The sequence below is a fragment of the Ammospiza caudacuta genome, chromosome 27 (assembly GCF_027887145.1).
Source record: "Ammospiza caudacuta isolate bAmmCau1 chromosome 27, bAmmCau1.pri, whole genome shotgun sequence".
Taxonomy (NCBI): domain Eukaryota; kingdom Metazoa; phylum Chordata; class Aves; order Passeriformes; family Passerellidae; genus Ammospiza; species Ammospiza caudacuta.
The window spans coordinates 7366985-7391753 of NC_080619.1; the positions used below are offsets into that span (position 1 = coordinate 7366985).

Here is a 24769-nt window from a genome sequence, read left to right on the forward strand (position 1 = left end):
GGTCAGCACAGAGTGAGCCCCATCCTGCTGGGCCCTCCACCCCACCAAGGACTGGTGATTCTGTGATTCTGTGATTCTGTGATTCTGTGATTCCCAGCCAGCAGCGGGCTGATTTATCCTGATGATTTGTCCTAATGAATTATCCCCATGATTTAATTCCCTACAAACCATATTTACCACCTCGCTGTCAGCTCCCACCCAGCGCTGGCAGCAGGCAGGATGGATCCCAACCACACACAGATCCCAATTCCCAATCTCTGCTGCTTTCTCTCCCAACTGCTCCCACTTCACCAGGCCCTGCCACCCCCCGGGCTGTCCCCGTGTCCCCTCTCACCCTCAGGTCGCCGTTGGTGATGTGTGAGGCTGGGAACGAGGCGTAGAGCGGCTCTTTCCGGTAGATTTTAATGATGCTTCTGTCCTGGATGTCTCTGGAAGCAGAGGCAGAGCCTGAACACCTGGAAAGACCCCTCAAAACCCCAGCACTGCGCCCACCACCCCCTTTTTCCTTCATCCCTCTCCTGGGTTTTAAGATAAGAGTGTGTTCTATTATCTCTTAGAGGTGGGGCAGTTTGCCTCAGAACGTTTTAATTCTAAAATTATAACAATCTGGGGGGGGGGGGGGGGGTTGACATTTTCCATTTTAAGGGAAACTCCTGCCTTCCTTAGCGGACACCTGGCTTTTCAAACCAGGACAATCCCACAGATTTCCCAGTTTGTGATGGATTTAAAGGACAGGAAGCCAGCCCGGGGTGGGATCTGATCCCTCCCTGCTCACCGAACATCCTCCAGCTCGTAGAAGACGTTGCGGGACTCGTCCTTGATGAGGATGGCGGTGTTGGGGGACTTGAGCATGCCCATGGTGAGCTTCTGCGGGAACATGTGCACGATGAGGGCGTGCAGGGTGTCCATGCTGCTGATCTCGTGCGTGATGTGCACACGCCTCGTCTCGTCCCCAAACTGCAGGAACAGCACCCCTGGGAGCACAGGGGGCACGCCGGAGTCAGCTCTGACCACGCTCCTTCTCCACAGAGCTCACAGGGTCTTCCCAGCCAATAAAAAGGGGTTGGGGGAGCTCTGGACACCCAACAGTGCCCTGGTGAAGGTGAAAGGGTCCAGGGCAACCAAAAAAATGGGTTGGGGAATGTTTGGCCACCCAGCCTCGCCCTGGTGAAGGAAGGTGTTCCTAGAGAGCTCTGGGACACCCAAAAAAATGACATGGGGAACTTCTGGCCAAGAGCAGCTTGGTCTGGAATTTTGGGCAGATGGAGACCAACCCAACCCTCCACCACTGAGGTTTTGGGGCCTCTAGGGGTACCTGGGGAGCGCAGCTTGGTCTGGAATTTTGGGAAGATGGAGACCAGCCCCACCCTCCACCACGGGGGTTTTGGGGCCTCCAGGGGTACCTGGGGAGCGCAGCTTGGTCTGGCTGGCTGAGCGGGACAGGGGCAGGCTCTGCCGGAACCGGTTCATCCTGTTGAAGGCCAGCGGCAGCTCCGCCTCCGACATGGTCTCCAGGGACTCGGCCGAGGCGAAGGAGAGCTTGGCTTGGTCGGCCAGGCCAGGCTGGGAGCCCTGGGAGTGCCGGGAGCTCCTGGTCTGCAACGGGACAGGGACAGGGACAGGTCAGGGGGGACAGGGATGGGTGGCCCAGCAGCCCTGGTGAGGCTGGTCCTGCTTTTCCTCGGGAATGGGGTGCCGGGATGGAGAAGCTGGTGATGGGAACATGGAATGTCCTGGGATGGGAGGGGGACACGAAGGTCGGCGAGTGCAACCCCTGGGACACCCCCAAAAATCCCTCCCTGTGCCTGAGGGTGGGGCTGGGCCACATCCAGGGGGCTCCATCCCAAACCCAGGGGGCTCCATCCCGAATCCAGGGATCCTCCATCCACATCCAGAGATGTTCCATCCCGTATCCAAGCATGATCCATCCTCATCCAGGGATACTCCGTCCCACATTCCCTCCCCAGCTCAGGCTCTGACGTGTCCCACCCCAGCTCCACGTCCTGCTCCCAGCACAGACCCCATTCCCAATCCCCCCCGCTCCAGGATAAACCTTCCCAGCTCCATCCCGGTGCCTCTGGGCTCCCACACCGGCAAACCCCTGGAATTTAACCCTGGAATTAAAGCCCGGGATTTAACCCTGCAGGAAGGAGCCGAGGCTGCCAGAGCCGAGCGCTGGAATAACCTTGGCTGCTCCCGGAGGTTACACATCCATTACTCCACTCCTGGGAATCCTAAATGCCCAGATCCTTCTGGAAGCAAAGCACGGGGAAGGTTTATGGCTCTGGGAGCCGGGAGGATTTCATTTTCCAGGATCCCCATTTCACAGGAGCCTGCTGCCAGAACGTTCCCACCAAGGATATGGAAAATGTGGATTTTCCAATATCCCAAATATCCCCAATATCTCCAAATATCCACAAATATCTACAAATATCCAGAAATATCCCAAATATCCACAAATACCCACAAATGTCCACAAATAGCCCCAAAACTGTGGCCATTCCCAGCACTGCTGTGTGTTAACAACCCCAAAAACCCAACCCTGGATTTTCCAGACACTTGTTGAAGGTTGGCAAAGCCAACAGAGGGAACAAACAGCTCCCAGGTTTTGGAAAAGGCGGCGCTGGAAAGGGACAACAGCTCTATTTTAAGATGGGGAAAAACAGAAAAAAAAAAAGAAAGAAATCAATATGAAATGATAACAGCCATCATCGCCATTTAAATGAGACATTAATTGGAAGATTTAATTAATCCTACGAGGCGGGGTTTGGGAGGACTTGAAATGTTCTAGCCCGTAGTTAATTGCTGGAAAATTGACTGCTGGGCTGGGTTGTTGTTGTTGGAGCACAAAGAGCCCTGGCAGAGCCTCACAGCCAGGAAGGGATGCAGGGATGGAGGGAAACATTCCTTGCTCCCATCCCCGGGGCCGTGGGACGCAGCTCTGACCCCTCATGGGGGTGGTTTTGGGGTGGAAAAGGGGGATTTTGGGGCTCCCCGCCCTCAAGGTTGTGGTTTCTGGGTACCCTGCTTGGGGTTTGGGGTGTTGCTGACACAGATCCCAGCCCGGGATGGATCCTCAGGGAAGCTCCTGGTGGGGATGCGAGCCAGGGTTGCAGCTCTGCCTGGCTCTGCCTTCCTGGATCCTTCCCCTGTCCTGTTCCTGTTCTCTGGGATCTCACCCTGCTCTAAATCCATGCCTGCATCCATCCTTTCCACTCCCCACCCCAAATGCCCCCCATCCCCACCCCCGGGGGTGTCAGAGACACCTTCCCTGTCCCAGGTGAGCCAAACACCCCCCATCCCTGCCCTTTTCCCGTTCTCTGGGATCTCACCTAAATCCATCCCTGCATCCATCGATCCATCCATCCATCCATCCATCCATCCATCCATCCATCCACCCCCGGGGGTGACAGGGACATTTCCCTGTCCCAGGTGAGCCCAGCCCCCTCCCGGCCCTGCAGCTGCCCCCGGGCACCGAAGCCTCCCCGCTGTGGATAATTCATGGAATCAGTCAAACCACAAAAAAAACCCAACCAAGCCAGGCGAGATGGGAGTTAATGGGTTTTTAGCCCGGAAGGGACCGTTCTGCCCTGATGCTCTGCACAATGTGCTGTCCCCAACCCCCAAAACTGTCACCAGCACCAGGGCAGAGCCACTCCTGCCCCCCTTCCCTAAACTCAGGGCACCCCTGTAGGCACGGGACCGTCCCAAATGGGCACAGAAACCCCCGAGATGGGAACAGAAACCCCCCAGGCCAGGGGGTACCTGCCCATGGTCACCCCAAGGGTGGCACCTCGGTGCAGCTTTGCCCAGCCCTATGGAATTCCAGATGTTTTGGGAGGTCCTGACCCTTCCCTCAGGGTGCCAGGTGTGCCAGTTTGGATGTCCCCCGCCACCCCTGGCCCACCAGGGCATGCAGGGGGCATCTCCCAGCTGGGAAAGGCTCAGGATAAACCCCAAAGACCACCCTAAAACACCCAGAGTGGCCATAAAAACCTTATTCTCCCCCCCATTTCTCTGTCTTGCCCCACATGTGACCCTTTTGTCCACACCCAAACCCCTCCCCAGGGGCTTCTGCAGCCCCAAATTCCCTGAGAAAATTCCCTGCGGGATCCGAGCCCACCCGGCGGGTGGCGGGGAAGGGAGGGAGGAAGGGGACATCGCCCCCTGCTCCTGTCCCCAGCTGGGAAATGACCCATTTCCTGCCGAGCCAGCCCCAGAGCGGCGATCCTGGAGCTGCATCCTGGAATTCCCGGCTGGTCCCTGCGGGAATTCCGCGGGGAACGCTCGGAACGGCAGCGAGGGAGCGCAGCCGCAACAAAAGCGGCTCAAGGCCACGGGGAGGCTGCGCCGGGAAAAATGAGGAATTTCGGGGCAGAGGGGGCTGGCCAAAGGGCACCGAGCTCGGGATGCCCAGAACTTCCCCCCGGGGTTAAACCTGCTCGGATGAAACCCGCCGGGAGCCTCCCGAGCCGAGGGAATCCCGATGGAGCAAAGCTTGGACCCCTGGCAGTGCCCTCGTGGTGATGGTCCCGGGGAAAACCGACCCCAAAAAACCCCTCTGGAGGAGGAAATGGGAAAAATCCCCAATTCCAGCAGGGCCAGGGGCACCCCCAGAGCCTCTGGAGAAGGAAATGGGAAAAATCCCCAATTCCAGCAGGGCCAGGAATGTCCCCATCCCCTCCCCCGTCCCCGGGAGTTTTATATAAAAACGGTGGGATGGGAAATGGAGGGAGTTTTTTAATGTCGGATTTTTTTTTTTTTTCTATCTTTTGTCTCCCCAGAGCTAAAAAAAGCCACAATTAAGGGATTCTTTGAACTCCTAAAAAGCCCCGATCATCCCTGCGGAAGCAGCTCCATTATCTCTGCCTGGAGATAAGGGTGCTCCTCATTCCTGCCTCATCCTCATCCTCCTCCTCCACATTCCCCGGCCCAGCTGGGAGGGCGGAATGCTCGGAGAGGATCAGGGAAGGATCAAAGGACCCGGCGGATTTTTGGGAATCCGTGAAAGGAGCGGGGTCACCCCTTGGGATGGGGAAAAGCGGTGGAGCTGCTTGGATGGAGAGGGGGAGAGGGATCAGGAGGGGGACAGAGCTGACAGGAGCAGCCCTGGACCTTCCGCAGGTCACTTCAAAGCAGGTAGGAGGGAAAAAAAAAAAAAAAAAAAAAAAAAAAAAAAAAAAAAAAAAACAAAAAAAAAAAAAAAAAAAAAAAAAAACGAAAAACCAAGGGAAAAATGCGTGGGGAAGGAATCCTACCCCGGGATGGAGCAGCTGCTCCCAACAGCACCCGGAGCGACCCCACAGCTGCAGATTTCCACCCTGCGGCCCTGCCAGAGGCCTCGGGGAGAGGACCCCGGGTTTGTCCCAGCCCCACAGGCTCCCAGGGCCGTGCCCGACGCCTCCCGAGGGAAAAACGGGTCCTGCCCGACGCCTCCGTCCATCCCACACCCGAGGGGCCTCCAGGTCATGACTGGGACAGCAGGAGGAGAAGCGGCTCCGTCCCCGTCTGACGCCCCCGGGACACTCAGAGCTGCAATTCCCACCCCATCCCGAGCTCCGCACCCCCTCGCACCCCAAAGCCGCCGAGACCAGCCCCAAAACCGACCTGGGATGGAGAAACCCTCCCTGTCCCAGTGCCACCGGCGGCGCCTGTCCCCGGGCTCAGCCTCCCCTCCCGTCACCGGGAGGAGCCTCCCGGGCTGGGCTGGGCAGCTCCGGGGTGGGGGCCGCGCCCTCCAGGAGCCCCCAGAGCCCCCCAGATCGCGCCCCATGGGCTCCGAGGGTGCTCCGGAGCGCGGCCGGGCATGGCCCTGGCGGGTTCTGGCGGGTCCTGGCAGGTTCTGGCGGGTCCTGGCAGGTCCTGGCAGCTCCTTGCCCTCTGCAGCTCCTCGGCAGGATGGGGATAAAGGCGAGGGAGCCCTGAAATCCCTGGAAAACAGCTGGCACAGCTGGCACCACCCTGGGCACGGTTATTTACCGAGGCTCCAGCCCCTGGCTGGACACGGATCGGGATTAATCCCTGCTGATCCCCCTCTCATCCTTAATCCTGGAGTCCCGCCCAGACCCCATCTGGTGCTGAGCCCTGGGATGGATCTGTGGGGTGGGGTGGGATCCGTGGGGTGGGATCCGTGGGATGGGATGGGAAGGGAAGGGATCCATGGTGTGGGATCCATGGGGTGGGCATACCCGATTGGAATAGAACATCCCTGACCACAAACCAGCATCCCTGATGAAAAACCATCATTCCCAATTCAAATAGAGCATCCATGACCAGAACCCAGCATTCCCAACTGGAATAGAACATCCCTGACCAGAATCCGGCTTTCCCAACTGGGATGCAGTGTCCTCAAACAAACACTGGCATCCCTGAACAAAAATCAGCATTCGCAGGTGGAATTGAAGATCCCTGACCAAAAACCAGCATCCCTGATGAGAAACTATAATTCCCAATTGGAATGGAGCATCCCTGAGCAGAACTCAGCATTCCCAGCTGGAATATGCCATCCTTGAGCAGAACCCAGCATTCCCAAGGGGAATCCAGCATCCCGAGCCTGGCTATCCTCCCCCAGTGCCCGACATTCCCGACTGTGGTGCCGCCCCGCTCGGACACCTGATCCCGGCCGGTGAAACCCAACCCCTCCGCTCCGCCTTTTCGCTCAGCTGCACCAGCCAGGAGCGATGGATTCCGCTCGGGAAGGAATTCCAACATCCCAGCTCCTGCCGCTGGAGGCGGAGGAGCCGGGAGATGCCCAGCTGGGAGGAAAAATGGGGAAAACCGGAGGAAATTTGGGCAGAAGTGGAAGGAATGAGAGGCCCAGGGTGCTTCGGGCACCATCCAAAGGGTTTTTTCAGGAGTCTCCCCCATCCAAGGGGTTGTGGCCTCTCCAGCGGCGCCCTCCCAGCCCCCGACCTCTCCCCCCGCCCCCAAATTAAAATCGTTGCCGCTGCCGGCAGCAATAACTCATCCCACGTCTAATGCTGAACATTTTGTCAGGATTATCCCGATTAAGGCAAAATTAATCCCGATCTCAATGTTAACAGGATTAGCGTTCAAATCGGATTAGGGTTTTTAAACCGGACCCCTCGACTAAAGGAAGGGGACGCCCCCTCCGGAGTGAGCGGGACTCCCTGCCCTGGGATGGGCTCCGGGATGGGCCATTCCCAATCCCTGACCCCGACCCCAGAAACCCCGGGCACTCTGCGGGTGATAGCACCTGGATGTCCCTGAGGTAAAGCCACCCCTCTGTCCCTGCAAGAGGGAGAGGGAGAGAGGGGAAAGGAGAGAGGGGAAAGGGAAAAGGGGAAAGGGGAAAGGGAAAAGGGGAACCGGGAGAGGGAAAAGGGAAAAGGGAAAAGGGAAAAGGGAAAAGGGAAAGGGGAACGGGGAGAGGGAAAAGGGAAAAGGGAAAAGGGAAAGGAAAAGGGAAAAGGGAAAAGGGAAAAGGGAAAAAGGAAAAGGGAAAAGGGAAAAGGGAAAAGGGAAAAGGGAAAAGGAAAAGGAAAAGGGAAAGGGAAAGAGGAAAAAGAAAAAGGAAAGGAAAAAAAAGAAAAGAAAATGAAAGGAAAAAGGAAAATAAAAAGGAAAGGAAGAAGGGGGGCTGCTCGTCCCCTCTCCCCGATTTTCCTGCTGGCAGCAGAGGCTCCGCGTGCTGATGAATATTTAAAAGCCTGGATCCTCTGCAGCCTCATGAATATTGACGCTGCTGCTCGCCCCACACCTTCCCCAACCCCGTCCATTCCCGCCGTGCCTCAGTTCCCCCGTTCCTGCGCTGAGGATGCCTCTCCCATTCCCAGCACCCTGGTGGGGTGGGCGCCACCCCCGCCGGTGGCAGAGGGTGGGATCAGGAGAGCTTTAATCGCTTTTCCAACCCAACCCATCCATAAATATCGACAGCCCCGGGATCGATGGACAACAACGGGCAGCATCTCCCGGCGATGCCGCAAAACCAGCGAGGACCCCAAAAACCACAGCGAGGACCCCAAAAACCACAGCGAGGAGGTCGGAGCAGCCTCAAATCCACTGATTACCCACCCCAAATACCCCTTCCCACCGGGAACAACCCCCGGGAACAACCATTGGGAAGAACCCCCGGGAACAACCATTGGGAACAACCACCGGGAACAACCCCCGGGAACAACCACTGGGGACAACCATTGGGAACAACCACCGGGAACAAGCCCCGGGAACAACCATTGGGAACAACCCCCGGGAACAACCACTGGGGACAACCACTGGGGACAACCATTGGGAACAACCCCCGGGAACAACCCCCGGGAACAACCACCGGGAACAACCCACCGGGAACAACCACTGGGAACAACCACCGGGAACAACCCCCGGGAGCAACCACCGGGAACAACCCACCGGGAACAACCACCGGGAACAACCCACCGGGAACAACCACCGGGAACAACCCACCCGCGGCCCCCGGGAACGCGGCCGAGCCGGGGCCGGAGGGAGCAGCGGGATTAGAGCAGCCCAGGACTCGCTGCCTGCTATTTGCTCATCTCCTGCGAGTAAATACTCATCTCCTGCCTCTCACTGCGGCTGGCCGAGCGCCGCCGAGGTGGAAATGGCTTCCCGCAGGAGGCGCGGGGCTCCCGGGAAGCCGCGGCCGCGGCCCCGAGGCCGGAGCGGGAGCGCGGTGCGCATAAAGCCGCTCCTGACTCTTGTTTTAAAGACAAACGCGTCCTTTGTGTGTCCCCCGCCGGTTTTTGCCCTTCTGCATCTTTTACTCGGCTGCCTTTGATGTTCCTTTAAAGTCCCGGCTCCAAAGGAGCTCTACCAAGCCTTTGGATCTTCCCGTTCCTCCGGGAATCCAAATTCCACCCCACCCCTCGCATCAGCGCGGCGGGAGCCCCCGGCCCTCTCCACTGAACTTCCCAGCGGGATTTTCCCCCTTGGATGTGGCCCTGGATGTCCCAAAAACACCGCGAGCCTTTGGGATGGCCCCGGCCGGGATTTTCGGGCAGGGAGGGCGGGAATGAGGGGATGGAAAAGTGCGGGGAGGATTCGGATGTATTGGAGACAGACGGGGATGTCCTGGAGACAGACTGGGGTGTCCTGGAGAATCGGGAATCTGCCTGGAGCCTGGGCTGGCAGCAGCGTGACAGTGGCACAGAGGTGACAGTGGCACGGGGGTGGCAGATCGAGGGCACATCCCGGGAGAAGGGCGCAAAAAATCGGGAAAATATTTTAAAAGTGAGGATTTTTTGCCTTCCCTCCCCTCAAAGCGCCAGGAAGGTCCTAAAGTTCAGCCCTGTTTTATTTCTTATATTCTTATTTCTTAGTCGCAAAAAAATCGTGGTAAAAGATAAAAAATCCGGCAAAAATATTTAAAAAATGAGGATTTCGCGCCTTCCCTCCCCTGGCAGTGCAGGGAATGCCCCGTGGGATGGAGCAGGGGCCGGCTGAACCTCCCGGAGCCGCGGCTCCACCCCCGTTTCACTCCGGGAATGAAAACTCGGGACAAATTTTCGTGTCCCGCATTTCCCGGCCCCACATTCCCTGGGTTTTTTGGTTTTTTTTCCACGGGAAGAGCGAATCCACCGGGGACAACGCGCCAAGGTCACCCGCCAAGGCGGCGACCTTGAAGGGCAGCCAGGGAGTCCCTGGGCGAGGAGGAGGAGGATGAGGAAGAGGAGGAGGAAGAGGAGGATGGAAACCAGAGCAATCCCTGTATCCCTGCTGGGAGCAGCCACTCTGAGTTTCCAATCCCATCCAGAACTGGCCTTTTCCCATCCTTTTCCCAGAACTCTGTCTCAGAAATTACTCCAGAGCAGCAGGATTTGGCCGTGGGGTGAGCGCCCAGAACGAGGCCTCACAGAACAACTCACTGCTCGCCCCAAACCCCAAAATTCCCCCTCACCACCTTCAGCTTCAGCTCAGCTGAGACCAAACAACTTCAGCTCAGGAATCCTCATCCAAAAAAATCCCCCCCCCAGGCTCCCACCCCTCTCCAGACCCACAGCCAAGCACATGCATTTCAGAGAGAAAGCAGGAAAAATCCGAAATACTGACCTTAAAGCTCCAGTAGTTGGGTTGCTAACAACAAAAAGAAGATAAAACAGAAGAAAACACACACACACACACACACACAAACAAAAAAATACCATTAAGATTCTTGGTTTGACTTTTGGTTTTTCCCTTTGAGAATCTCTGAGCTCGGATTTAAACCTGCTCTGGTTCCTGCCCCTCCCAAAGGGTGGCTGGAGTTTCAGGGAGCAAGCAGGGGGTGAGGATTGAAGCAAATTGGGGTGAGAAAGGAGGGAAAAGGGGTTGGCACAGTAGCTCAGCATGGCTACTGGTGTCACTGGTGCGCCCAGCCCCTCCTGGCACTGCCGCGGTGCTGGAAGTCACAACAATGTTCATTTTCCACGGGATTTTCCAGCCCTGCCCGGCTGTGCCCGCCCCCTCCCTGTGCTGGTGTCGCCGCTGTCACAGCGATGTGGCACCGCCGGTGACAGGAGCTGGCACCGCTCCCGAGCTCCCCTTCCCGGGCTGGGATGGGGTGGGATCCATGGGATGGGGTGGGATGGGAGCCTGGGGTCCTGGAGGGTGCCAGGGGCAGGGGGACTGCGGAGTTCTGGAAGAGTTCGGGTGGGAAGGGATTGAAAAGTGTTTTTATTCCAAAGGGATCCCGATATTCCAGGCTGTTCCCAGCGCCATCCAACCCCCTGCAGGAGGGAAGGTGGGTCCAGGGGTGAGGAGTGGGATTTAGGTACAAGGAATGGGATTTAGGGAAGGTGGGATCCAGGAACAAGGGATGGGATCAAGGGACAAGGAATGGGATTTAGGGACAAGGGATGGGATCAAGGGGTGGGATCCAGGGACAAGGAATTAGATTTAGGGACAAGTAATGGGATTTAGGGAGAAGGAATGGGATCCAGGGACAAGGGGTGGGATCCACCTGTCTGGAAGGAGAAATCACCGTGAAAATGATGGGTCTCCTGACTTCCCTTCCCCAACTTTTCTCTTTTTCCCTCCCCAGCTTTTCCCTTTTTCCCTTCCCCAACTTTTCCCTCTCTCCCTCTCTCTCCTCATTTTTCTCTCGAGGACCCTCAGTAATTTTCCCTCTCCTGATATTGCTGATGCTATCTGCTACCAGCGCCGGCTGTGAGTTTTATTTATTATTTTGGGATGACAGTGTGGATTTTATTTATTATTTCAGGATGACTGGACAAGCTCCTCACCGAGCCCATAAATCACAGCCAAATCCAGAATGTTCTGGCACCATTTGGAGTGGGCACCGTGACCTGTGGGCACAGGGTGGCACAGCACCCATCCCTATCCCAGCTCAGACGATCCAACTGGGAAAAACAGGGGTTTAACCCTGTTTTTTAACCCTCTTGTAACAATTTAAAAGTTTAATAAAAGACAATAAGAGATAAAGACAATAAAGCAAAGATTGGCATTCAGCCAAGAGCACATTTGCTATTTTGGAAACATTTTATATATATATATTTTAAAACACTTTTAATATATTTATTTCTATTGTATTACCTTGTTGCATATTTATTACATATAATTTTATGTATAAAATAATATATAATAAATAATATATTTATAACATATATGTTTATATGTTATATATTTATTGTATTTTATATTTTTAAATATTTTAAATATTTTAAGTATTTTTTAAAATTTAGATGTTTAAATATTTTTATATTTTTAAATGTTTTAGAGTATTTTAAAAAAATTAATATTTTAAAATAATTTAATATTTGTGGAAAGCCAATATTATAACATGTACTATAACACAGTATGTATAATATTATAATGCGTATCTATACCTTTCCCTGGCAGCCCTGGGGATGTGGCACTGCCCAGGGGGACAGGGACACGCTGCCCATCCCCTGCTGGGCTCCAGGGCCATCCAGGGCTGACAATCTGGCGCTGGTGGCAGCGCCAGGCGGGCTGTGCCCAGCACCTCGTGGCACTTTGTGGCTCCATCTGTCCCCGCTGGCACTGCTGCCACCCCAGCGCCCGCCCTGCCCGTCCTTTGCCCACCCCAAATGTCCAAAACCACAGAGGGTGAAGCCCTGGGAGGGTCAGCACAGCCACATCGCTCAGGTTTTAGTTTTTATAATTTTTAGAATCTGTGCGCTTTAGTGCGGAGTTTTGAGCCCCATATTATGGGGTGGTGAGCTCTGCACAGATCAGGGACACAAAATTCCTTCTCTAGCTGGGGACCACGGACGAATGATCCAAATCTGAGCCCAAGAGCACAAACAACATGGGCTGGAGGGAGAAAAACAAGAAGGATGGGACTGGATGGGTTAAAGCTGGAATTGGACAATGAACTGCAAGATGCAAATGGAGCAGAACTTATCAAAGTGACAGACCCTGTGACCATTTGTGTTCATTTTGTGACCATTTTGTGACCGTTTTCGTTCACCTTGGTGCAGCCCTGGCTGGGCTCTTGCACTGCCCAAGGTGGATCCATTGAGGAGATCCTTTTAACAAACCCCTGCTTTATTCTGTAACTCTGGCCTCTGCTCTAGGTCAGGCTGGATAAGGCCTCACCCCAGCCCTCCAAAACCTGGGGACAGAGCGGGGACAACCCCAGGGCAGTGTCCAGGTCCCTGTGATGCCTTGGGAAGGCTGAGCTGGAGCAGAGGCTGGATGGAGTTACAGAATAAAGCAGGGATTTATGAAAAGGATCTCCTCCATGGATCCACCTTGGGCAGCACAAGAGCCCAGACAGGGCTACACCACAATGGACCAAAATGGTCACAAAATGAACCGAAAATGAACAAAATGGTCCCAAAATGCATGACAGGTCTCTCACAAGTTCTGCTCCATTGGCATCTTGCAGTTCATTGCCCAATTCCTGCTTTAGCCCATGCAGTCCCATCCTTGTTTTCCTCTCCAGCCCACGGTGTTTGTGCTCTTGGGCTGAGATTTGGATCATTTGTCCTTGCTGCCCAGCTGGAACAGGAATTGTTTTGTCTCCCTGCTCTGTGCACAGAGCTCTCCATCCCATAACATGGGGCCCAGACCCACAGACTAAAGCAGCACAGAACCCAAAAAATACAAAAACTGAAACTGAGGCATCACCTGCCAGCCCCTTCCAGGCTGGATTTGCCCAAAGAGGGGGGAGGAGAGGAGAGGGCCGAGCTGGAATTAACATTTCGCTGGCTCTTCAAAAGCATCAAAGGGAGATAATGGGCCAGGAGAGGATTGGAAGCGACAGCGGCGTTCCGAGCCATAAAGCAGGCGGCTCCTTGCAGCAGCAACCCTGCAAAAGGTGCGGGGAATTACAGAGGCTGTGAATTATAATTACAATGAGAGTCATGTCCGCGGTGCTGCCAAACGAGGGAATAACGAGGAGCTCAGGGTCCCCAAAGCGCCGGGAGGAGGGCGGAGATGCCGCCGCGAGCCCTCGGAGGGATGGACACACAGACAGGCAGGAAAGCAGGGCTGGAGTGATGTAATCAGGAATATTTTGGGATTAAAGTTTGAAAAAATAAAATAAATTAAATGGTTGCGGCTGTCCCAGGAGGAGACGGGAGGTAAATGAAATGAAATCCAAGTGAATCAGCGCCTTGACCGAGGGGGACTTCCCCTGAATGGCAATTAAATCACAAATCTGCTGGTGATTAACGAGGCACGACCGTGCCCCTCTCGAAAGGGCAGCAGCGGCAGCCGCCGCCCCGGCACGCTGCACTCCCAGGGAGGACAGAGGCAGCTTCATCGGCTTTTTAATTAACTCATTTCCAGGAGTTCCAGCTTCCGATCGAGTCCCCCACCCTCAGGCACCGCGTCTTGACAAACAAAAATCTCCTTGAAAAATAACAGCCGAGTGAATTTAATCTGTTTCTGCTTATTAAAGTTTTTTGGTTGTTGGTTTTTTTTGGTTTTGTTTGGGTTTTGGTGTTTTGTTTTTTTTTTTTTTTTTTTTTTTGTTTTTTTTTTTAAATGCTTTTCAGCGCCAGCGAAAGTGAACTAAAGTGGAAATAGCAGCATGACAAGACAGGGAGAAGAATGCAAACAGTGACCAGACAGAGCGGGGGCTGCAGATTTTGTCACCTGAGGTGTCACAATTATTGCAGGGACCTCTCAAACGTGACCGGGGAGGGGACAGCGGGGACAGGAGGGGATGCGGGAGGGCTGGGGCTCATCCCCGTCACACCTGGGCACCACCCAGAGCCCACCACGAGGTTCTGCTCTCCCCTTTCAGGCAGAGCCTTGGGCTCTGCTGCCCCTCCACCCAGAGAGGGCTCTGACGGCCATCGAGGCGACATCAGAGATGCCACCGCCGCCTGTCGCGGCGACTCAACATCAGAATTCCCCCACAGACCCCTCAGCTCCAATTTTCCCCTCCAGGCCCCTCCACCTGCCCCCGCACCTCCTCCTGCCCGAGCCCATCAGCGTTAATCACAGCCCTGACCTCCTCCGCGGCCCCTGGGGACAGCGCAGGTGACACCGGAGCCCGAGGGGCGCCTTTCCCCCCCGGCCCCGGCTCCAGCCCCCTCCTCCGCCGGTGCGAGGCCGCGAATCCGCAGCGCCGGCTCGGAGCAGTGCATCAGGACGTGCTGTGCCGAGGAGCAGCCATGCTGGGGCTCCAAAATCTCCCTCCTGCAGCAGCCCCGGCCAAGGTCAGCCCCGTGCCCGCCGCAGGTGCCCCGGGGCCGCATTCCGCTCTCCGCGCACCCTCACCAGCGGAACGGGGGCTCGGATCCATCGCTGCCCGAGCCCCGCGGCGGGGTCAGAGCGGCCCTGGGGCGGCACCGCGGAGCTTTCGGGGCAGGGCAGGGCAGGGGGAGCTGGCAGGAGCTGGGCAGATCAGATGGCACGGTGGCCATGGCAACGGCACGGCGTAGGTGGACCAAACACAATAGGGACGCGCAAGGTAAAGCGGCTCCGCTCCCGCCGCGCTCCGCACCGCGTCCGACCCCGGCAGCTCCGGGGGGACCCCCCCGGCCCATCCCGCACCCCCAAACCCGCAAAGACGGATAAATCCTTGAGAAACGCCAAGGACAAGGGATGGGGTCCCCTGGGGGGGGGGAGTCACAGCAGCCTGGAGGGGGGGTCCCCGAGGGGGTCGCGGCAGCGCGGAGGGGGCTGAGCACCCCCGTTCCCGGCAGAGACGGGGGTGAGGAAGACTCCGGCACGCAGCCGCCGCCGGAGCCCGCCCTGCCCTTCCTCCGTCCCCTCGCGGAGCCGCAGGGACAGCGGAGCCGCCGCTCCGGCTGCTGCAGGGCTCGGGCGTCCCCTCCCCGAAAAGCCACCCCCGACACGGCGGCACCGGCTCGGCACCGGCCCCGGGATCACGGGGGAAGGAGAGAAATTCGGGCTGGGAACGGCGGGAAACTTCAGGGCAGGGAGGGAGGGAGGGAGGGAGAGAGAGAGGGATGGATGGATGGATGGATGGATGGATGGATGGATGGATGGATGGATGGATGGATGGATGGAGGCATGGGCACATTCACACTGCCCCAGTGCGCCGGGGAGAACAGGAATGCTCACAGCCCTTCCAGGGGGAGCACCGCCGTGCCAAGGGGAGCATCCCCCCTCCAATTCCTGGTGGGCACCTCCCTGCCCGACTCCCACGAACCCATTCTGGCCCCCCCGAGCTGTCATCATTGTCCCCAACCTGGTTTTCACCCACTTCCCGGATAAAAAGACCACTTCCATAAAAACCCCAAACAAGGAGAAGTGGGGTGCCCCGCGGAGTTCCGCCTGATTCCAGAGCCCCCATTCCCAGCCAGCCCTGCTGGAACGAGCCGGGAATCGCTGGCGGGGGGGTAGAATGAGGGAATCGATAGGGCCGGCTCCAGTGCAGTCCCAGGGACACGCACACAGCGCTCGTGTTACTCCCGGCAGCCGCGCTCCTCCATTTCAGTGCTTCCCAGCGCCTCCCGTCACTCTCCACCTCTGGAGACCAAGATGACACCGCGGGGAGAGCCCCGAGGGACACCGCGTCCCCTCCGCCACCACGCTGCCGCCTCCCGCGTCACCTCAGCCGGCGCTCCCCGTCCCCACCGAGCGCCCCGGTACCCCCAAACCTGCCCGTCCCCAAACCCAGCCCAGGCGGGCACCCTGAGGTGCCAGGGCCGTGTGCCGCCTCTCGGAGGGGTTTGGAGGTGAGGTCAAACCATTCCTGCCGCCGCAGGGCTCCGCTTTGGGCGCAGCCCGCGGGAAGGACGCTGGGCCAGGTGAGCTGCGGGCGGCAGGAGCTCCGTGCCCCGGCCGCCATCTGCCCGCTCCGCTGCCCGAGGGGGGCACAGGGAACCGGTGTCCCCTCCCGGGGCACGGGTGACAACGCGGAGCGGCCGTGGGACAGCGCGGGGTGCGCAGGGGGGTGGCACGGGCACCGCCAGGGCTTTGCACGACCCCCCCCGTGCACCCCGAGGGGACACAGGGAGCCCCCCCGGCTGCAGCACCGAAGGGCAGCGCAGGGACGATGGCAGCCACAAAGTGCCACCCCCTCCCCCCGCGACACCGGGGACGGGGGGGACCCCCGGAATGGGGGAGAGGCTGAAGGGAAAGGGGGCTGGGGAAGAGGGGGGCTAAAGGAAAGGGGACGCTGGAGGGGCTGCCCCCGGTCTGGGGCCGGGGTACGGATACCCCCGGCTGCCGCAGGGAACCAGGAGCTCGGGCTGGGAATTCTGGGGAGGGGGGCACTGCGGTGGGCAGGAGCGACAGCAGGACAGCTGGGGCAGGGGAGATCGGCTGGGGGACCGCAGCAGTGGGTGGCGGACACCGGTTCCGTCACCGCCCGGAGGGATGCGCCCGCTCCATCCCGCGCCATCCCGCGCGTTCCCGCCCGGTACCTGCGGCAGGTGAGCGCTGCGGGTCGGGATCCGCAGCGCCGCTCGGCCCCGCTCGGCCCCGCTCGGCCCCGCTCGGCCCCGCTCGGCTCCCGCCGCCCCTCCCGCCGCCGGGCCCGCCCCGCCCCGCCCGCGGTACCGTCACCATGGCAACCGCGGCTGCGCCCCGCCCCCTCCGCGCCGCCGGCAGGGGGCGCTGAGAGCGCGGGGGGCGGGGCCTGCGGGGGGGGCACGTGAGGGAATAACGGGGAAATATAACGGGGGAATAACGGGGGAATAACGGGGGAATAACGGGAGAATACCGGAGATGGGGACAGGGACAGGGACAGGGACAGGGACGGGGACAGGGACAAGGATATGGATATGGACAGGGAAATACAGGGATGGGGACAGGGATTGGGATGGGGACAGGGAAATACAAGGATGGGGACAGGGATGGAGACAGGGATATGGACATGGATATGGACAGGGAAATACAGGGATGGGGATAGGGATATGGACAGGGATAACACAGGCATATGGCCATGTTTATGGACATGGATATGGCCATGGATATGGGCATGGAAATAGAGGGATGTGGACATGGATATGGACAGGGATAACACAGGGATACACTCATGGAAACACACATGGACACATGCAGGGATGTGCACACTTGGATGTGCACATGGATGTACACGGGGATTCGCACACAGCTGGATTCACAGCTGGATTCCCACACTTCATCACTCCCCAGCACAGACCCAGCGGGCTCCTCCTGTGCCCGGGCTCTGCAGGACCCCCCTGCGGGACCCTGCTGCCACCTGTGCCTGGTGCCACCTGTGCCCCCTGCACAGCCCTCACAGCCCAGAGCCGACGGCGCCATCAGGAAAGGCAGAGGATTCCCAGGAGCAACGGATTTTTGCCAGGCTGGAAGGAATGTTGACATTTATGGAATGTCCCTTTTCACCTCTGGTGTTCCAAACTCCCTCAAATGTCTTTTTTTTTTTCCTTTTCTTAATTTTAATTTTTTTTCCTTTTTCTCTCTCTCTCTTTTTTTTTTTTTTTTTTTTAATCCCAATAAAACAGCAATGCCTGGGGTTCTGAAATCCCTTCCAGGCTCCTCTGGAATACCAAAGTGATTTTCAAACATTCCAGGCAGGGCTGGATCTCAATGTCATTTAAAGGTTGGCACCTGAACTTCCCAGGATTTCTGGATCCATATTATTATTTACTGCCTGCCAGGGAAATGAAGGAAAAGAAGGGAGGAAAAGGAAAAAAAATAGAGTTTGGTAGGATTTTGGGGTGTTTGGGTGGGGAATGAGCTGCAACCAAGCCCAAAAATCCAGGTTGGGTTTGGGAATAAAGGAGATAATTCCCAAATCCAGATCATTCCTTCACCTATAAAAATCCTTAGCAGCTTATCAGACCTGAGCCAACCCCAGCTGGATTTTTTCCCTTTTTTTTTTTTTTCTTTTTAGAGCTGCTGCTTATTTTAAAAAAGGAAAGTCTTTAAATCCCTGTAATAATAGGGGAAAAATCCCATTTATTTACTGGGAAGTAGCGCTCCGTGCCTGGACATGCCCCAAATATGGATTGTGACAGCAAAGCCACCATCAATTATTGTCCCCTCCCCAAAATTTGGGGGTTTGGAGGCATTTGGGGGGTGCAGCAGCTCTAAAAAGAAAACCGGGTGGTTCCCCACACCCGGATGGTTCTGCTCCCCACACTCAGCGCTCTCTGTCACACCTGGGGGATTCTTCCCTCAGGGTTGAGGAATTCTCTCCTTCACACCTGGAGACTTCTTTTTCTCACCCCTGTAAGATTCTCTTCCACACCCCTGAAATATTCTCTTTCTCACCCCTGGAATATTCTCCTTCTTACACCTGGAATACTGTCTCCCTCACGCCTGGAGAATCCTCTTCCTCACACCTGTAGGATTCCCTTCCTCATTCCTGTAGGATTTCCTTCCTCACCCCTGGAATAATCTCTCCCTCACCCCTGCAATATTCCCTCTCTCGCAGCAGGAATATTCCCTTCCTCACCCCCGGAGGACTCTCCCCCATCACTGCCGCACCCACCCCCTTTTCACGCACACCCACCGCCCCCTCGCTCCCTTCCCCTCCATCCAGCCCCTCCCAGTGCTCCCACCCCCAATTCCGGGCCATGGCTCTCACCTGGTCCCGCAGGCGCTCCTGCTGCCCGCGCAGCGCCAGGGCGTGCTGCGGGTATTTGCTCTTCAGGTGGTCCATGAAGGCGTCCCGCTTGCGCTCCATCTCCGTCTTCTGGAGGCCGGTGAGCGCCTCCAGGCTCTGGGCGGCGATCACGGTGTGCCGGCGCTCCGAGGTGTGCACCAGCCCCACGTTGGAGAAGCGCCGGGTGCCGTTGCCCAGGGTGCGGTACTCGCGCGGGTACTCGGCATCGTCCGCGGAGATCATGTGCGAGCTCGTCCTGTCGGGATCTGTGCGGGTCCGGGAGAGCACAGCGGGGTCAGGGAGGGACCCGGCCGTGGGACACACGGGAGGACAGTCCCCGGCCATGGGGCAGAGGTTGAAGGTTGAGATTTGGAGTTGGGGAGGGGGATTTCAGCGAGGAGAGATGGCAGAGCCTCGCTGGGAGTGGGATCATCCCTCAGTGGGATGTCCAGAGTGGGATCAATGGGGTGCACACAGTGGGATCACCCATCAGTGGGGTGCCCGGGGAAGGGGGTGGGTGCCGGGTCCATCCCCCTGCGGTGGCAGCGCTGTCCCCGCTCCCGGACACGCGGCGGGAGATGAGGGGACAGCGGGGACAGAGGGGCCGGGGGGTGCGGGGCTGGGATCCCACCAAAGCCGCGATGGTCGGAGCAAAACAGGAATGAAACAGCGCTGGGTGACTGAAAACAGCACGGACGGGACGCGGGACAGGGACACGGACACACGGGGGACACGGGGACACGGACACAGCTCCGGAGCACGGACACACGGACACACGGACACAGGACAGAGCGAAAAGAAAATGAAATCAGGCAGGGTGGGGGAAGGGTTGTGTGTGCGGGCACTGGGGAGGGGGGACAAGATCCTCATGTCCCCCCAAAGACCCCAGCGGGGGCTCAGTGCCCATCCTGCAGCCACTGCTCACAGGGGCCAGCCCGGCCCGCGGGCACCAATCCTGGGATTGTTGGGATGCTCTGCCCCATCCCAGCCCTTCCCGGAGCCCGAGGGTACCAAATTTGTGTTCTCCGGGATGTTCTGCCCCATCCCAGCCCTTCCCTGAGCTCAGCCCAGCCCTGTGCACCAAATCCGGGATTCCCGGGATGCTCTCCCTTATCCCAGCCCCTTTCCGGTGCCCGGCAACACCAATCCCGGCATCCCTGGGATGTTCTGCCCTATCCCAAACCCTTCCCGGGGCTCAGCCCAGCCCGGGCAGGCAGGAGAGGGCACCGAGGGACAGACAGAGGGTCCCAGGCGCTGAGAGGTGACAGGGACTCGTCCTTTCGCTAATAACTCATTCCGAGCACGCTGGGATCTGCCTTCCAGGGAAGCTGCGGAGCCGATGGATGCCTGGAAGTCCCCGCACGCTGCCAGCGCCTGGCACCGCTCGGTGCCCGCAGCTCGAGGCCACCCCGCAGCCCCCGGCCCCTGCCCAGCCCCGGGCCCGCTGCGGGGCGGCTCCAGCACCCCAAAAAGCCACTTTGGGGGGGGGTCTCACGCCATCTGGGAGCTGCTGTCCCCAAGTCTGCAGCAGTGCCAGCCTGGCCCGAGGCCACGGGGCTGGCTTTGCCACCACTGGTGAATTCCGCAGCTCATTCCGCGGGGCTCAGCCTCCCCCTCCTGCTCCCCTTTTAACCTTGATCCATAATTCATCTAATTCATCTCCTGCTTTTCCCCCCCAGCTCCCGGTAAACAAATCACAGCGAGGGTTTTTTTCCTTTTTCCTTTTTTTGTGTTTTTTGTTTGGTTTTTTTTTTTTTTTTTTTTTTTTTGTTTCCTTTACCCTCAATTATCTATCAGCCCGGCAGATCGGTTTGATATCAAACTGATAAGAAAGTGTTATCAGCGGGGCCACGGCCGCGATTCCTCCACTCAAGGTCGCACGAGCGGCTTTGCCACCAGCCCAGCGGGGACATCACGCGCTCACAAACGCCGCGGGAACATCCCAAAGCCTTCCCTACTCCAAAATCCACCGGTGCAGCTCCATCCCTGCCAGCTCTGTCACCGAATGTCACCTTGGCCGGGCTGTCCCCCCCTTTTCCCAGAAAACGGAGCTGGAATGTGGCAAGGGCTTAAGATCCTGTCCCTCCCTCGCTCTACAGGGTCGCCCTGGCACTGGGGAGGTCACGGTGGCACCAGGGAGGACAAAGTGGCACCAGGGAGGTCGCCGTGGCACTGCGGAGGTCACGGTGGCAGTGGGGAGGTGAGAGTGGCACTGAGGAGGTCATGGTGACACCAGGGAGGTCATGGTGGCACCGGGGAGGTCACAGCGACACCAGGGAGGTCATGGTGGCACTGGGGAGGTCACGGTGGCACCACGGAGGTGACGGCGGCACCTCCACCACGCCAAACACCCCAAACTCTCCCGGAGGGAGCGGCCCGAGGGGACCGTGCTGGCCGAGGGGACGCGGGCAGGGCATCGCCCCGGGCTCCCAGCGGCTGCCCGGTTCCAGCCCTGCTGGGCAATCCCGCTGGAGCAGCTCGTCCTGAGCCCCCCGGGACCCCCAGGAGCCGCCTGCCCCTCTCCCCGCTCCCGTCACAGCCCCACAACGCGCGGTCCTGACCAGGAAATGCAAATCCAAGCTGGAAAACTCCTCCCCTGCCTCCGCCGCTCTCCCCAGCACCGGCTCCGCGACCCCAGGGCAGAAATTTGGGCAGGAGCTGCACCCAGCACCCGACACCCAGCGCAGCCACAGCCTCGGAGCCCTTGGGAAGCTCTGGAGCACCCTCGGGAGCAGCCAGGAGCCTGCTCGGGGCGGGGGATCGGACCCGGGGCCGGCCCCGCTGTGCTCCAAGCGCACCAAAACCATCCCTGGGGAACGCCGGGTCCCGAGCGCCGCAGAACTCCCGGATTCCTCCCGTCCCACGGGAATTCTGTGCCTGGGGATGGGGATGAAGGCAAACGCCGCCAGCCGCAGCTGCAGCAGAAGGAGCTGCAGCTCCTCTCCCTCCCGGAGCCGGAGGGAGCAGCAGGGACGGGGATTTTTGGGGTGACAGAGGGGGTTTGTTCCCCCCACCACCTCCCGGTCCCTGTTCCAGCCCCGCTGCAGCAGCGCCGGGCTGAGGCCGCGTTCGCAGCTCCTTCCCGGCCCCTCCCGCCCCGCAATCAGCATGCAGCTCCCCGCTCCCCAATTACACCCTCCGGCAGCAGAACGCGCCTGCCCCGCTCGCCCGCTCCGAGGGATGATCTGAACAGGAGCACGGAGGAGCGGAACAGCGAGGATGAGGCGGCCCCGACCCCGCAACATCGCAAAGGTTCTGATCCGTGAGCCCAGCCGGGGCGAGGGGAGAAAAAGTCGCCACAGCCACGTGCGCTGGCCTCGTGTCAGCGCTCCAGAGATGCCACCAGAGATCCCATCCAGAGGGGATGCCACCCGCTGCGGGCAGGGATGGTCCCGCAAGGAAACTGCCTGGGGCGCCCGTTCGGGGAAATGAACCTGAAAACCCTCAGGGCCAGGCTGAAGGAACAGCTGTTAATCCTTCCATCCTGGGGGAAATTCCACCTCAAATCCCCCACAAAGTTTTTCCCCTCCTCCTGCAGCAGTTCAGGAATGCAGCAGTCCCCACACGGGCGCAGCAGATCCCTGGAAAGTGCTTCCCGAGGCTGCTTCCAAGTAGGTCACTGGGGTGGCAGAGCCTGTCCGGAGCCTGCCCGCGCTGCCCAGCCCAGCCCAGCCCATGGGGACACCCCGCGGGCCGCGTCCCCCCACCGGCACCGTCCCCTCGCTTACCCGCGGGCGCAGCGCGGCTCCCACGGCGGCCGGGCAGCGGCTCCGGGGGCACGGAGGGGGCAGCGCTCCGCTCGGCTGGGGCTGCGGGCGGCTCCTTGGCCGGGCGCAGGGCTCCCACCACGGCCAGGATGCCGCGGTAGATCCTGGCCAGCCCCTCTCCGAGCAGAGGGAGGTTGAGGGAACGCGGTTCTCTTTGCCGATTCATCCACCCATCGTCCCCACCTGCCAGCAGAGGTGTCACCCGTGCCGGGGCCGGAGCCCCGGGCTGCTAGCAGGGCACGGCCATCGCGTCCTTCCCGGGAAAACAGCGAGACCGGAGCGACCGGTTTGGGTGGAAATCTTCACGAACGGCGCTGGCGGGAGGTGCTGAGCGACAGGGCAGGGGAAGGCCCCCAAAAAGCGGAGCGGCTGCGGGATCCGGCTGGGATCCCCCCTTTAGCAGCGGCTCGGCGGGGTTTTATCATCCGGAGGAACGTCTCAAACCCAGTTTATTACTGCAGTCCCATAAATCTTCATGAGGCAGCGAAACCTCGCGCGGGTCGCGGCGAGCGATCAGCGGAGCGTGCAAAATCGCCCGAGAAAGCGCTCGCACAAAAAGGGGCGAGGGGAGGGGACGCGGGGAGTGCATTTGGGGAGAGAGGCAGCCGGGAGGGCGGCCGCCCCTCGGAGCGATGCGGCTCCCCCGCGCCCGGCCATTAGCGCGGCCGGAAGAGCGGGATGCTCCCGCTTCCTCCCGGAGGCTGCACTGCCGCACTGCCCGGCGCCCAGCGAGCCTGCCCGGCTCCCGGAGCCCTGCCCGGTGCTAACCCCTTCCGTGCCGCGCTGCCGGGGGTGGGAGGAGGCGTGGGGAGAGCGGGGGGAGCTCCTGCGCCGCGCGGTTTAACTCGTGCGGTGCTGCAGAGCCGGCCCTGGAGATGCGCGCACCGACAGAGTCGGGCCTTCGGGAGATCAGGGAATTATGGAGTGGTTTGAGGTGGGAAAACCAGCCAGATCCCAGCCCTGCCATGGCCAGGGAGATTCCACCACGCCAGGTGGCTCAGAGTCACCGTCCAAGCCTTGCTGTCCCTGTCTCTGGCTCGGCCACTGTGGTGTCCACTCATTTTGGGATGGTCAAGGGTCTTCCCCAGGACCCCTCCTCACACCCAAAAAGTGCTGGGAGCTGCCCAGATGCTCAAGTTCTCCGAGCAAACCCATTCCCAGGAGCAGGGACACGGCAGGTGACACTGGGGGACACCGGTGTGCCCTCTCCTGCCACCGCCATGTCCCCGACAGGGCCAGCCCTGGCCAGGTCTGGCCACTTAAAGGCAATTCCCAGGGAATTCCAGCCTTGGAGCGGGGCGGACCCAGCGTCCATCCCAGGACGGGAATATGGAAGTGAGGGGACTGCAGGGTGTCCTGTCCCTCTCACAGCGACACAGGAGCCAAAGCTGGCGGCGACTGGGATGAAAATCCCCCACCCTCCCCTCGCTGCCAGGGTCATGGAGCAGCCACCAAATCCCCTGGGAAGAGCCAGGTGACGCCAAGGCCACCCGCAGGGGAGCGTGAGCACCCAGCAGGGGACAAACCTCCCGTGATATCCCCCGGCATGCGGGAATTGATCTCCCGGGATGCAGGAATTGTTCTCCCGTCTCATTCCCCCTTCCCAAGGATCCCTGCCGGGGCTCAGCGTGCTCCCCGCCGCGCCTTTCACTCCCAAATTCCACTGGAACGGCGGAAAATTAAACATCCCCAACCCCTCCACAAACACAGAGTTCCACTGGGAACTTCCCAGACGGGACCCCACCGATCCCGCTTGGCTTTGGGCAGGGGCACCGTGCCCGCTCACGGTGCCAGTCCGGATTCTCCGCGTGAAATCCTGGGATCGTGCCCGTTCCCAGCCCCGGGCGCCGCCTGCATCCCGCAAATTCCCACCCCGGAGCTGCGGCGGGACACGGAGCTCGGCCCGAGGCTGCAGCTCCTCGGAGCTCAGCTGGCATCGTCCCGTGGCGCTGCCCTGCCAGGCGGATAGATCCTGCATGTCACTTGTCAGAACCCGGAGCGGAGGGAGAAATCCCATCTGGCCGTCCCTGGAAAAAGCAGCCGCCAC

General features: G+C 59.2%; 1 protein-coding gene across 1 annotated transcript in view; it reads right to left on the reverse strand.

Moving 5' to 3' along the window:
- SRCIN1 (SRC kinase signaling inhibitor 1) overlaps window positions 1–22888 on the reverse strand; it is a 37229-nt gene extending 14341 nt beyond the window's left edge. The window contains exons 1-6 of the mRNA XM_058820634.1: window positions 22684–22888; window positions 18938–19221; window positions 10024–10047; window positions 1404–1596; window positions 776–974; window positions 335–428 (exon numbers count right to left, since the gene is read on the reverse strand). Coding sequence (XP_058676617.1) covers window positions 335–428; window positions 776–974; window positions 1404–1596; window positions 10024–10047; window positions 18938–19221; window positions 22684–22888 — 999 coding nt within the window. The remainder of the gene's footprint in view (window positions 1–334; window positions 429–775; window positions 975–1403; window positions 1597–10023; window positions 10048–18937; window positions 19222–22683) is intronic.
- Window positions 22889–24769: the final 1881 nt, after the last annotated feature.